The sequence below is a fragment of the Notechis scutatus genome, chromosome 1 (genome assembly GCF_049901735.1).
Source record: "Notechis scutatus isolate UNSWTSFEM ecotype Mainland chromosome 1, rNotScu1.2, whole genome shotgun sequence".
In the NCBI taxonomy this organism is placed as follows: domain Eukaryota; kingdom Metazoa; phylum Chordata; class Lepidosauria; order Squamata; family Elapidae; genus Notechis; species Notechis scutatus.
The window spans coordinates 277,234,420-277,248,735 of record NC_142009.1 but is presented as its reverse complement, the minus strand read 5'-3'; the positions used below and the strand labels follow the sequence as shown (position 1 = coordinate 277,248,735).

Here is a 14,316-nt window from a genome sequence, read left to right as displayed (position 1 = left end):
GACAGACTGAAACGGTGTCTCTGCGTGGTTTCGATCCGTGCTCACCGTTGGAGCACCCTGAGCCGGCTGGTTTCAGGGCTAAGCCACCCTGTAGAGGTGGTGAAGAGGGGGGAGACTGCCTGCAGGGTTGAGGAGAGCCGCATCTCTCCTCCTCAGCTTGCCATTACTCCCTTTCCCAAAGACGGTTGCAGCGGTGGTCAGAAATGGCCACCCCAAAGAAGAACTCAACCGGGAAAGAATGTGCAGGAGGAAGATAAGAAGAGAAAGTTTTGGTTGACCGGGTCAAACAGCAAAAGCAACAAATAAGGTACCCTGGAATTTAAACTATAAAAAAAATAACACTGTTCCCAAAGAAGATTTTTAAGCAGCGAAGGAGAGAAAAAAGGGAAAGGATTTGGTTTTTTTCCCTCTCCTCTTCCTTTCCCTATACTGACAGCTAAGAGACTTAAGCAAGAAATTGAGAAAAAAAATCTACTTTGACATCAATAGGCATTTAAGCTGCAAATAAAATGTCAAAGGGATAATAAAGATTGCTGGATACTCAAAAGCTTTTGAAAGCAGGAAAGGAGAGAAAAAGAATAAAAGGGCAGGATCTGGAAGGGAGGAGACTGCCTGGAATTAAAAAGAACTCACAGTAAAATCTCAACAAGACTTCTAAAAGATACATTTTAACTGAAACATGGCAACAAAATAGTAAAACCCTAGGAAGAGAAAGTGAAAAAAGAAGTAAGAAGAAACAGCTCGGGAGTATTTGGATTACTTGGTGACTTCTGGATTTTTGGTAACTGCATTTGAATGACTAAAATCAATTGGGGGGGGGGGGGGGCGGGGGGGGGGGGGGGGGGGGGGGGGCGGGGGGGGGGGGGCCCCGGGGGGGGGGGGGGGGGGGGGGGGGGGGGGGGGTTGGGGGGTGGTGCAAAAAAAATGTTTTTTTTCCCTTTTAGGGGGGGGGGGAAAATTTTGTCCCGTTTTCCGGGACATGGTGGTTGTTTAAAAGTGTTTAAAATGGCACCACTTTTAGAAGAACTGAAAATGGAACTTAAAAAGTACAAAGAAGATGCACAAGAAGGGAGAGGTTCTTTTGGCTTTGTATTTCAATTCTTAGAAATGGAGATTTGGAACTATGAGAAACAACAAGAAATGCCTGCAGAACAAGAAGATTGAGACAAAGAAGAAGCCATTTTAATGAACAAGTAATTTTATGTGGGGGGAAAAAAGGAAAGGGGGGAAAGAGAATGAAAAGTTTAGGATTTGGAAAAACAACCCCAAAAAAGAATAGCTTGAAAAATAAGTATAAAATTAGAAAGCAACAGAAGAGGGAAATGCAGAAGAGAGAATTAGAAGTTGAGAGACAAGGGGGGAAAAAGGGGAGGGAGAAGAAGAGAGGGAAGAAAGAAAGGAAAAGAAGTTATAAAGGACAGAAACAAGATATAGAGAAACAGGGCCTATTTAGAGATAATGGGTGAAAATCTAATTGAAAAAGGGATTCTGCAAAGGTACATAAAATAGTATTGTTATATTAGAAACAGAAATAATTTCAGAAAATATGAAACAATGTATGATCAAAATGATGGATAAAATAGTTATCGTACTATGGTGGAATGTTTGTTAATAAATAAATGTAATAAAATGAATATTCAATGATTTATAAAACACAAGTGAAGAGAAATAGGGGAAAAATTAATTATGGAAAGATTATACATGTCCCCAACGAAGTGTAATATTTAATTGAAAAGAAATGTTAAAGATGTCAAGACTTTAATGAATATTAATGATAGAACTGAATTGGAATGGAATAAGGGTTTATAATTACATATATTTACAATCTTTCTTTAAAAAAAAAAAGAATATAGTGTGTATTATAAGAATGTACCAAGCAGAATTCGATTGGAAGTTATGTATTATGTATTATATTGAAGGTTATAACCTTAAGGTATATATTGAAGTTTAAATAAGAGTTGAATGGATGTAATTAAAAGATATAAAGGTGTCATACTCCAATTAGTAACTACAGGAGAAAATTTGTTTAATGAGAAAAGATAATATGAAATTGAAACAGGACAGACAATAGTAGAAACATAATGATTTGAATTGAGATGAGATAATCAAAATAAAGTTGAGAAAATTAAAAGAGGGGAAAAACTATGTAGAAAATGCAAAATAGTAATAAGATATGGAATAGAACACAAAAATGATCATGAAATTGAGTTTGTGTCTATAAAGAAGTGTAACCCAGGACCATGCTATTTTCAAAAAAGATGTTTTACTTGTATTTTGTGTGTGTGAAAACCCAAATAAAACTTAAAAAATTAAAATAAAATAAAATAAAAATCACCCTTGCTCTCCTCTCAGCAGCCTTTGATACCATCAACCCTGGTACCCTTTTGTGCTGGCTACGGAGTCTGCAGCTGGACAACACAGTCTTGGACCGGTTTGGCTCCTTTCTCCAAGGCTGGTCCCAATTGGTGTTAATATTAAAAATTTTTTACTACTGGTTTTGTGTGGTCGTGTGATTGGGTGGGCATGGCCAATTTAGCAGTCGATTTTGCCAACTTAGCATTCCATTAAACAATACACAACAGCCCCCTTTTCTGTTCTTCTTTTTAATACTGCATGAAGTTTTTGTTCTAGGTTATTTTTTTACTAGGAGGGAGAGGTTGGCAATACCTGGGGATTTCTGGGAATTTCTCCTCTGTGTTAAGAGGCACCAAAATAACCAAGATGATATAAGGTCTCCTGCTGGAGCAGGGGGTTGGACTAGATGACCTCCAAGGCTCCTTCCAGGCCTGGATTGCTGTGCTGTCTCATAGCATCCTCTGAAACTGCATCTAGTGCCAGGGTTTGTGGTCCTTCCTTCTCCTTTTTCCCTCCCTCCCAATCTCATTTACTTTACTTTCCCTCTGGCTTTTTTTTCTTTCTTTCCTTGTTTGTTTCTTTCTTTCTCCCTTCCCTCCCTCTCTTTCTTTCTTTTTCTTTCTTTCTTTTCTTTCTTTCTCTTTTCTTCCTTCCTCCCTCCCTCCCTCCCCTGAAGGCTTACTTTCTCTCTCTAAAATGCCCCATTTTAGGCCTAGTAGGCTTCCCTGTAGACTCCTGGGAGCCAAAACGGGGCATGGGGGGGGGGGGGGACACGACTCCTGGAAGGGGCCAGCCAGAATTTTTACCATCGGTTCGCCTGAACTGGCTGAATTCCACCACTGGATCCAGCTCTTTTAAAAGAGAGACCACACACAATAACACAAAGATCCATTGCACTATTCCCCTTGGAAATAAGGAATTTTATTACTATATCCATTCTACACAAAGAGTTTAACAACAAATCTAAAGTTTTATTTTAAACTGAACATTCAAATTGTTTTACTGAAGGGAAAAAAACTCAAAAGAATGTTATGTTTTCTGAAAATTAGACAGAACAGATTAAAGAAAGAAGATTAATATTAAATCTACAGAGATTCTCAGTCATCCAGGTCATGGTTGTCCCAAAGGTGCTTTTTTCAAAAGGCAACTGGACTTTCTGGTTTTTTTTTCTTTGAAGATATTTTGCTTCTTATGCAAGAAGCTTCTCAGAGCTGAAGAAGAGCTGCCTCAATTTTTTTCTAGAGAAAAACTGAACTTTCTTTGTGGTTATTTTCCCCTTGGTTTTAGTTTCTTCCAATGCCAGTATACATGAAATGTCCCCTTTCCATTTTAGAGCCTATGTCATCATTGCCAACTATGGGCTTTTAATTATTATGGTTATCTATCTCTTCTTTTTTACAGCTGCCCTGTCTATCAAAACCTGGACAGTATGTTTTAGGATATAGTTCATTCTCTGCCTTTTTTCTTCTTATTGCCCCCATTCCTCTGATAAGGAAACCTTCCTCATTGAGCTGGAACTTTTGCACTGCAGTTTTTCTTCGGAAGTTATAAAGATCTGCCAGTTGTCGTAGTTCTTCTGGTAACTCCATAGAAGATATCTGATTAACATAGGAACACAAACAGATGAGAGTAACACTTCATTATCATTATTTCTTTGAAGTGCTATGTTTTATCAATGAATGAGGTAAACGTGAAGAATACAGTACTTTGCACTGAATGCAGAAGTTCCCTCGTTACTTTAAGGAATGTTTAAAATATTTTCTATAATGTTTGAGGAGATTTTACTAGGGCTGTGCAAGGTATTTGACAAAGGTAATTGGCAAAGCTTGTTTAAAGCCCTATTTTCAAAACATTAAATCAGCTCTGTTCTTTGGAAAAAACTTCACACATGATTATTGGCATGTGTTTGGCCACACACAGCCAGGCTTTCCATCCCAGCATTAAAATGAGGTTTGCATGGATACACCTGTATAAGCAAAGCTCAAAGCTGCAGCTGCTTGCAGACTACCTGTTTTGAATCCTTTGTACACACTTGAGTATTTTCTGCATATTTTCAATATGAAATTCACCAATATTCCCAAAAATATTAAGCCACTGATCATTAGATACATTAAAATATCACTTGTGCTTGTATGTACTCTGAAAGGTTATGCACTGGAGACAATTCCTTGTGTGTCCATTCACACTTGGCCAATAAATAATTCTATTCTAAAAACAGGAGTTCCTGTTCCAATACTACTATTATTTTGATATGAGGTGAACACTTACTTGTTAGTACTTCCAATTTTATTTGATATTTAAATATAAACATTATTTGGCATCCATTTTTAATTGATTTAACTTACTATTACATTTTATTTAATATTAATGAACTTTCTCTTTTGCTAATGCCCTAAAAAGTAAGATATGTACTAAAAAGTTTTGTAACTACTATTCTTTAAAACAGAATAACAGCAAAGGTTGTTTTTTTTTTAAAAAAAACCTTCACTAATGCAGGATTTAGTGCCAATAAAGTATTTTAGTAGTTAGTAGTGCTATTAGTGCTAATAGCATTAATAAATTAGATGATCCTACCCAACAGTGTACAACTGAGATTGAACTTACCTTGATGCTCCCCAGGGGATCTGCAGATCCTTGCCGAAATGCATTCAAGTAACTATCCACTAATGTTGTTAAATCAGACATAATTTCATCAAACAGCAGCAAACGGAGACGGAGGAGATACACTGTTTCCAGGGCCAATACATTCAACAATACAGGCGGAAGGGGTCTCACAAACCAGACCTCAGGATCTTCCTATATGAAAAAAGTATAAAACAGTATTTTTTCGTTATTCCTCAAAATTGACTTTGTTCATGGAATTGCAGGTACAGTCTAACAGAAAATTTCATTTGAAAGGGCTACTAAATATTTCGCATATAAATTCTACCTTGTTATCTGCAACATCTAACTCTATAGCAAATTGAAAGAAAAATCATGGATTAGTATTTAGGATAAATATTAAGTGTATGCTATTTTCAACATAATTTCTATTACAACCTGAAGAAGGTATAAAATAGATAACAGGCTACAAGCAGATCTGATTTCCTTCAACTCACACCATGATGCCATCAGAACCATCTTTACCTCCATTGCTTGCTCTTTGCTTTCCAAAAAAGAAACACATTTGTCAGGCAGCCTCAAATATCGCATTAAACACTCTTGTAAGGTGCTGATCCTGTGTGGAAGGTAGCCACCTGTTTCCATTGAGAACCGTAATACATCAGCAACCTATGGGAGAAAAAGTGAGAGGATCAATCAGTCACTGCTGTAGTTCACAAAAAGAAACTTGAATATAGATTATTCTTCTGTCATTATCATTTTAATATTAACCCAACAAATAGCTTTTGTAGATTTAAGAATATTTTTCAGCAAATCAGTGAGATGTTATTAGGAAATAGAAAGGCAATAAAATAAATATCTTGACAGAGAAACTTACCGTATTTATCGGCGTATAACACGCACAGGCGTATAACACGCATCTTCATTTTAAGAGGGAAATTTCAGGAAAGCGCCCGTTTCACCCCCACTCCCACCCCCGCGCGCTTCAATCCACAGTGTCCCATTCTGCCTGCCTGCCTGCCTGCCTTAGTTTCTGGTTGTTTGGGAGCAGCTTCGGCTGAGAATAATAACTATTCGCCTCTTTTACTCAGCCGAAGCTGTTCCGATTCAACCATTAACGAAGGCAGGCAGGCAGGCAGAACGGAGCACTGCGGGCGGGCGGGCGGGCGGGCGGGGTGGGGGTGGGGGAGAAACGGGCGCTTCAGGGAAGCCCCCTCCCCCCTGCTTCTTTGAAGCAGTTTCTTCCTGTGCTGGTGGAGGAGCGAGAGAGCGACTGACAGAGCTGACCCAGAGAGAAGGACAGGCTTCGGTTGCTTCCTCCCTCCCCTTCTTTCATTTGTGTCCTTGATCCCCGATCCCAGCAGCATTCACCGAAGGCTTCTTAACATTATATCGGCGTATAACACGCATACATCATTTGCCCCCTATTTTCAGGGGGAAAAAAGTGCGTGTTATACGCCGATAAATACGGTAAGTTGTATGGAATGTTTTATGCATTATGAAGGACAGATACATTTCAGCCAAAACATTACTTTATGGAGTAGCATATTAAGCTACTTCCCTTCAAATCTGGTTACATACAAGAGTATTTGACAAGCTACCTGTGTATCAAAGACATTGGAGAGCACAATTCCATATTGGTGAAAAAGACAATCTGAGAGCCAGCGACAATCATGGATAACCTAAGAAATATGAAAAAGAAGCAAGATCATTTTGACCAAGGAATATAATAAAAGTAACACATTTTCTGGCTTTTTAAAGAACATAATTTTATGTTACCTCTCTATATGTTATTGGATAATTGTTTTACATAGATACATACTTTCAAAATATTCTGGTCCTCCAGTATCATTTGTAATCCATTCTTGAACACTTGAGCTCCCAAAATAAAAACATCAAATAAGAAAACCTGATGTTTTGTTGCAACCTATAATAAATACATATAGAAAAGAACAAAATTATGGATTTACTGTAATTCAAATATCAGTACTAGAATATAGTTAGAGTATCAATATTTTTGACTTATCTTAATTCTAAAGATGTCACAGTGGCAATATTTTTGTTTATTTAAATTGATGCATCTGATATGGATTGATTCTAACTAACACCTTCCATAATAAAGCAAATTACAACCCAAACATCTCTCTATAGAAATTGAGAATTCTATGAAGGGCATCAGATATAAAAACAGCAAAATATAAAACAGCAAAAATGAGGAATTACACTGAAAGGCAAAGATATATATTTATTCTTAGACTATATTTGCTAATAAGAGAACTATCATATTTTTTTACATTTACATTCCAAACTGTAAGGCATATTGTGTATTCTTACTTGTACCCAAGAAAGTTTTCCATGCCGGCACAAATGTACACCCTCTGCTGCTATACTACATACCCTTTGATTTTTGATGTGCATCATCTAATAGGGAAACAAAAAATATAGCAGGATATGGAAGACATGTAAAACAACATGAAACTAGTTTTTGAATACAAAGTTAAACTGCATAATTAAATGTAGGAAGATTAAAAAAGATTGGATAAGCACAGTGTGTGGCAATGTCATCTACATACCAGATCCATACTTTGGGTTATAAGTATGGGAGTGCTATAGATTCTAGACAGGTACATAGATAACATTCATGAAAACCAACTAGTAGTCAGAAGACATGATGAAAACCCCTTCATTTCACAACATATGGTCAGACAATCATAATTTCAACTCGGAAACTGTGAGCATCCTAGACCAAACTTACTCAAAAATGCTAGAGAATTCCTGAAAGCCTGGCACTCAGACAAATTACCCATCAACAGGCACATAGAGATAAAGAACATCTACAACCCACTCAAAAGAGACAACCAAAAAGAAAAAAGAAGACCAAAACACCTCTTCACCAGCAATCAATACCCAGATGAGAGATTTACATTAGACCAACAATCAAGAAGTAAACAATATCCCAATCAAGGAACCACCGAATAAGCTAACAGTAAACAACAGCCTAATCAAGAAACCGTCTAGACCACTCCCATCAACACTGACAAGGCAAGCTATATAAAATGAGGGCAAATTCTACTCCCTTCTAGCACTGATAATGTTATCTAGTTTGATAATAAAATGTCTGCAAGAAAACAACCAAGCTGAGAGAGCACACAGGTCCTCACATACTATAAGCAATTAAAAAGTGTGCCAAAAATAGTGCCCAGGGTCATCTTGTATCAGCTGGGTTTATTCTTAACTTAGCTCCACAAATATGACAACCTTTTGGAGGTGAGGGGTTAGGTGGGGAAGAAAATTTTGATCCACTGAAGGATTCTTCTGCTGGAAATGGAGAAGCTGCAATATAGGGAAGTTCAATACAGATTTTGCCACTCAAATGTGACTGACCAAAGGACAGTTGCATACCAAGCTCCAGATCAGGGCATTACTAGTATCTTAATGTAGGACTCTAGAGTGCAACTACTCTTCAATTTGCCCTGCCTGGATATAGAGCTACACTTTTCACTTTACAGCCATAAAGAGGGGTGGTGACTATAGAGCAGACCATGCTTTAGCTGCGATGACACTCTGAAGTTAGGAATTCAGCTGCTTCTTAGCCTGCCCTGCCCAGAAACAGAACTGTTTCTTGTCAGGCAATGATATATAGTGCCTGATTAAACTGGCAAGCTGCACCCTATTTCTGGCAGTCACTTCCCTCCTATGTGTACACTGAATGAGAAATTTCCTATTCTCTATGCTGCTAGCAAGATGGCAGCTCCTTTTTCCTCCCTCCTCGTCTCCATCAGATCTTAATTTTAGATCTCTGAAGGCACACTTCAGTTTTCTCTTGGTCTGCAACAAGACAAATCTACCAAAGCATTTTACGAACAAGAAATCAAAATTTCTATCCCAATACAATTTTCTGAGTAAGTGGATTATATGAATTTTGGACCCTGATTAGGGGATCTGGAAGAGAAAGAGAGGACTGGAATACTTTGGTTACTATATTTAGGCTCAAATATGATTCAAAACCATAAACAACCATGTTTCTCCATTAATTATAGTGGAAAACTTTAAATTGGAGTTGGCTTTTTTCATGTGTGATTTTTTTAATGTAAGAAATTTACATATAAAAGGGCTTCACTATTGCAGCCCCTGAACAAATCCTCTTGATATTTGGGATTATTCAAGTTTAAGCCCCCTGGGATATAGCAAAATAATAAAAACACCCTTGAGAAGAAGCAACTACTTACAGCAGAACCAAATGTCTTCTGGAATTGATTAATAACAATATATTCTATGTCTTCCCCGCTATCTTCATCTGTAATAAAATTAAAACAACCTCTGAAAGTGTTAACTTTACCTGTAATCACTATATAATCTCCTAAAGCAGTGATCCCCAACCTTTTTATGCCGCGCCCGGTACCGCATCAGCTGGGCGCCCGCCCGGTCGGCATCAGTGGGCGCCGCCATCTTGATGAAAAAGTGCTTCCGTGACCTCACCGGAAGCACTTTTCATCAAAAAGATGGCGGCGCTAGCGCTTCCAGTGAGCTTTTCGGGTAGAAATGGCTTCTACCCGAAAAGCTCACTGGAAGCACTTTTTCATCAAAAAAAGATGGCGGCACCCAGCAACCAGCGGCCCGGTAGGACTTGTTCCAGCGGACCGGTACCGTCCGCGGACCGGTGGTTGGGGACCCCTGTCCTAAAGTACTTTCCAAATATATATGATGTTTCTTCCTTTACAAAGATAGATAAACTAAGATTAATAAATCAAACCAATCAAGATAAAGCTGGTTTAGATAGTAAAGGTGCTTTTTGAAAGCATCCTCCCTTAAGATGCCTCCAAGACCAAATTATTCAATTGGATTCCTGATAAGCAGTATTTTGCTAGCCGCTTAACAAGATAAAGAATCCAAAGAATCCCTCAAGTTGAACCTCATTCTTAATATTGATTTACTTTATTCCAACAGTTGAATATTGTGCTAGCGTGTGGCTTAACATCAGCCACACCCCCAAATGGTTGATGTCGAATTCCACCAGACAATGTGTATCATCACTGGCATGTTGCATTCCACTCCTGTGCACTAGTTACCAATACTTAGCAATATCATACCGGCCCTGCATTAGAAGACAACAAGCTCTCCTTTGGCTCTGGTCAAGGATGCTGAACAAGGCCCTCCTTATTCACCAGGACAACGCAAAGTTATGAGGCCACTGCCATTTCCCCATATTAGTTTTGTATATAATTTAGTGGATTGTGTGGTATATATTTACTTCACTTTTGTCATGTTCTCATCATATGCTAAATAAATAAATAACTCCTAATATACAGTTTTTGTACATGAAAATTCCATTTGGCTCTATTATTCAATCCATATATCTATGAACGATTTTAATAAATATATGTTTTGTTATTTGAGCTATTATGGTTGGTTGTACAGGAACATGCCATATTTTTCTCTTCAGTTACAAATGGAGTCCTATGCTTATAAACATCATTAAAATATATATTTGCTTTTTCCATGTTTTTAAAAAATACTATTTTAGGTTCTAATCCTATACTTAATAGTATACAGTAGAAGCCAGGGTAGTTGAAAATCAATGTCCGCTTTTGCTCGGATATATTTTATGCTAATATGAAATTAATATTTGAGGTGTTTATTTATATATTCAATTTATATAGTTGCCCATCTCACATTCATGACTCTAAGAAGTTTACAATTAAAACATAAACATTACCAAACAAAAAAAAACCCATACAAACAATAAAAACATATATAACTACTAAAACACTGTTTGCAATCTTCAATAAGCCCAAACTGGGCATCATTGTGCAGAAATCTGAATCCAGGTAACTCAAATCCACTAATTTACAGAATGCATACAAAATCTGGGACTCAAGCCCATTAACTTATACAATATGTACAAAATCCAGGGCTTATTACTTCCATGTAATTAAAATTTCAAGCATCTTCAAACCAAGTTTGAAGTCATTGTGATCATGATTTTTGATGATCCCTGCCAGCTTTCCCAGAAACAAAATCAATGGGGAAGCCAGTAGGAAGTCAGAAGTCACCCCATGGTAGTATGTTGTGGGCAGGATTTCCAGGGGAGAGGAGGTGCATTACAGAGGAATAAGCAGCAGTTCAATTCAGACAGTTTGTATGAGACCAAGTAGATGAGTCCCTCCCTAACAGTTATCAGAGGTTACGCTTGATTTAGAAAGTAGGGTGCTTCAGTTTTGCATGTTTCTGTTTCCAGGTGTGGAACAGTAAAGAAAACTAAAGTAAGGAAGAGTCAACTCTCTTTGTTTTGGGGGGGTGACATATCTCTTCCCATTGCTTTTGTGCCCACTCTTTGTCATTTTACTTCTTTATTTGGGTAAGAAATATTTCTGAAAGGATAACCCAACAGATCACGGATTGTCTAGTTAAGTATGAAAAGTCTTAGAGGAAGTCACCAGAAGAAGATAGATACTCAAGAACAGTATAGCCATTTTATGAGCTCCGCACCACTCTCTAATCCAGGGGTGGGCAATTAATTTCTGTCGGGGGCCACATGGAAAATCAGATCTGCGTTCGAGGGCCAAACCAATTTTATAAAAGGCCATTATAAAGGGCCCATTATAAAATGCAGCAAATTATATATAAGAATATTATATATATATATATATATATATATATATATATGGATCTTTGGTTATTCGGGTTCTCTCCCGCGTAAGATTCAAAGTATCTAGGCAACGTTTCGGCGAGGTCCCACTCGCCATCTTCAGGCTGGTGCTTTCGGCTTAGTGCCAGTGCAAGCAGTGTGTGACCGGAGCTGCCATCTCTCTCTATATACTCTCTAAGCCGAAAGCACCAGCCTGAAGATGGCGAGTGGGACCTCGCCGAAACGCTGCCTAGATACTTTGAATCTTACGCGGAGAGAGAACCCGAATAACCAAAGATCCACATACAAATACCATGAGAACCTCAGAAAACAAATATATATATATATATATATATATATATATATATATATATATATATATATATATATATATATATATATATATATATATATATATTTGGTTATTCGGGTTTTCTCCCGCGTAAGATTGGAAGTATCTAGGCAATGTTTCGATGAAGTCTCATTCATCATCTTCAGGCTTCTGTCTTCAGCTCTGTGCTTCTCAGAGTGATGTGAGCTTGCAGCTGCTTCTTCCTTTTAACTGCTAGTGGGGGTGTGACTTGATTGAGTGGGGGCTTACTGTGTTCTTATTGGGTGGGGGTGTGTTCTCATTGGTTGGGGGTTTGGCTGTGTTCTGATTGGTTGGGGGGTTGGCCATGTTCATAATCTGGCCATAATCTTCATAATCTGGCCACACGGGAAAGAAAAACTGAACAACTTCCTCACACACCTCAACAGCCTACACCCCAAAATACAATTCACCATGGAAACAGAAGCTAACAATCAACTTCCCTTCCTAGATGTCTTGGTATACAAAAAACCCAATGGCTCCCTAGGACACACCATCTACCAGAAGAAAACACATACAAACTATCTACATGCACTCTCACACCACCACCCAGCACAGATCAATTCCGTAGCTGAGACACTCATCTCCAGAACAAAATGCTTAGCTGATGAACAACACCTAAAAACCGAACTAAACACTCTCACCAACGTACTAACAGCCAATGGATTCCAAAGAAAGAAGATTACCCACCTAATCCAAAAAGAAACCCCAACCAAAATCCAAGACAGAGAACAAGAGAACGGCAAAGCCCTCCTCCCATATATAAAAGGCACTACAGACAAAATCAGCAAGATCCTCCAAAAACACAACATTAAAACAGCATTCTGCACAAACAGAAAAATATCCACCATCCTAAGAAACCCTAAAGACAAAATCGAGTTAGAAAACCAAGGAGTATACGAAATCCCTTGCACCGCCTGCCCCACCACATACATTGGACAAACTAACAGAAGAATAAGTGCACGCGTTGAAGAACATAAGAACTCAATCAAAAAGAAGAACCGACCTCTTCCCTGGTCCAACACCTCAAAGCCACAGGACATGAGATTGACTTTAAAAATACCAGAACTATCGCCAAAACCGAACACTTCAACAACAGAATAATCAGAGAAGCCATAGAGATAGAAAAACGCCCACACAGCATGAATAAAAGAGATGACACCTCCCGCTTACCAGCCATTTGGAAACCCGCCCTCATGAACAGACGAGTGCCTAACATGATGAATGACACCAGACCCACACCCACGAGGGCCACACAAGATGCCACCACCACACTTCCACGTAAAAAGCAGACTCACACCCACACAGAAGATGAGACACGACCACAGACCAGAAGCCGCACTGCAGCTGCATCACTACCCACTTCAAACCCCTCTGAGCCATACATGAAGCGAACTGACCCCCACCATGAAGATGCAGCACGACCACGAACTCGAAGCCAAACAGCAAGATCACAGCTCACCAGCTCAAATCCCCCAGTAACTAAGACCAACCTGAGCACAACCAAGCCCCCACCTGAACAGAACACACCTCCAGCCAATCAGAACATGGCCAACCCCCAACCAATCAGAACACAGCCAAACCCCCAACCAATGAGAACACACCCCCACCCAATAAGAACACAGTAAGCCCCCACTCAATCAAGTCACACCCCCACTAGCAGTTAAAAGGAAGAAGCAGCTGCAAGCTCACATCACTCTGAGAAGCACAGAGCTGAAGACAGAAACCTTCTGGGCAGATGAGAGCTGAAGGCCATACATGTAAGTACCCGCTTTAAAAGCTGAAGGCCATACATTTCCCACGTCATAGTAGTGGTGCTTTTAAAGTTGTAGCAATGTTTCAGCAGAATCTCATCTGCCATCATCAGGCTTCTGTATTGTGTCCGTCTGTGAGTCAGACTTTTACAGTGGTTTCAGATTTAAATTTGGGGCAGCCTATTGCTGTGCCAGAATGGTTTTTTCTTCATCCTGATTGGTTGGGAGTCTTGGTCTGTGTTTATTGGTCTCGGGGTTTGCTGTGTTCTGCTTGATTGGTGTCTCTAATATCTTCTGTCTGTTTTTTGGCTCTTTTTGTATCTTGATTGGCTGGCAGCATTGTGTTACTTTATTGGAGGCCTTTAGTGCAGCTTGGCTTCGGGTAAATGGCTTGGCTTCGGGTAAATATATATATATATAAGAAAAAGTAACACCGCGGCTGCTCCTGCTACTACTTTCCATGCTTTCCAAACGCGAGTCCCAGCAGAGAACAAACAGCAAACCTCGCTCAGGGGCATCCAAGCCCACCTAAAGCTAGGCTGCTGCTGGTGGAGCCTTGCCCTGCCTTGGTACCCCGTTTCTCGGCTCGGTGGTCCTGCTCGGGCGGC

General features: G+C 39.1%; 1 protein-coding gene across 5 annotated transcripts in view; it reads right to left on the bottom strand.

Moving 5' to 3' along the window:
- Nucleotides 1-3,242: 3,242 nt before the first annotated feature.
- EXD1 (exonuclease 3'-5' domain containing 1) overlaps nt 3,243-14,316 on the bottom strand; it is a 34,570-nt gene continuing 23,496 nt past the window's right edge. For 3 of the 5 annotated variants that reach the window (XM_087951687.1, XM_087951686.1, XM_087951684.1), the window contains exons 6-12: nt 9,186-9,253; nt 7,291-7,377; nt 6,779-6,883; nt 6,558-6,638; nt 5,482-5,625; nt 4,960-5,151; nt 3,243-3,953 (exon numbers count right to left, since the gene is read on the bottom strand). In XM_087951687.1, the coding sequence (XP_087807813.1) occupies nt 3,720-3,953; nt 4,960-5,151; nt 5,482-5,625; nt 6,558-6,638; nt 6,779-6,883; nt 7,291-7,377; nt 9,186-9,253 (911 nt within the window). In that variant the 3' untranslated portion in view covers nt 3,243-3,719. The remainder of the gene's footprint in view (nt 3,954-4,959; nt 5,152-5,481; nt 5,626-6,557; nt 6,639-6,778; nt 6,884-7,290; nt 7,378-9,185; nt 9,254-14,316) is intronic. The other 2 variants (XM_087951688.1, XM_087951685.1) reach the window with 1 other exon arrangement.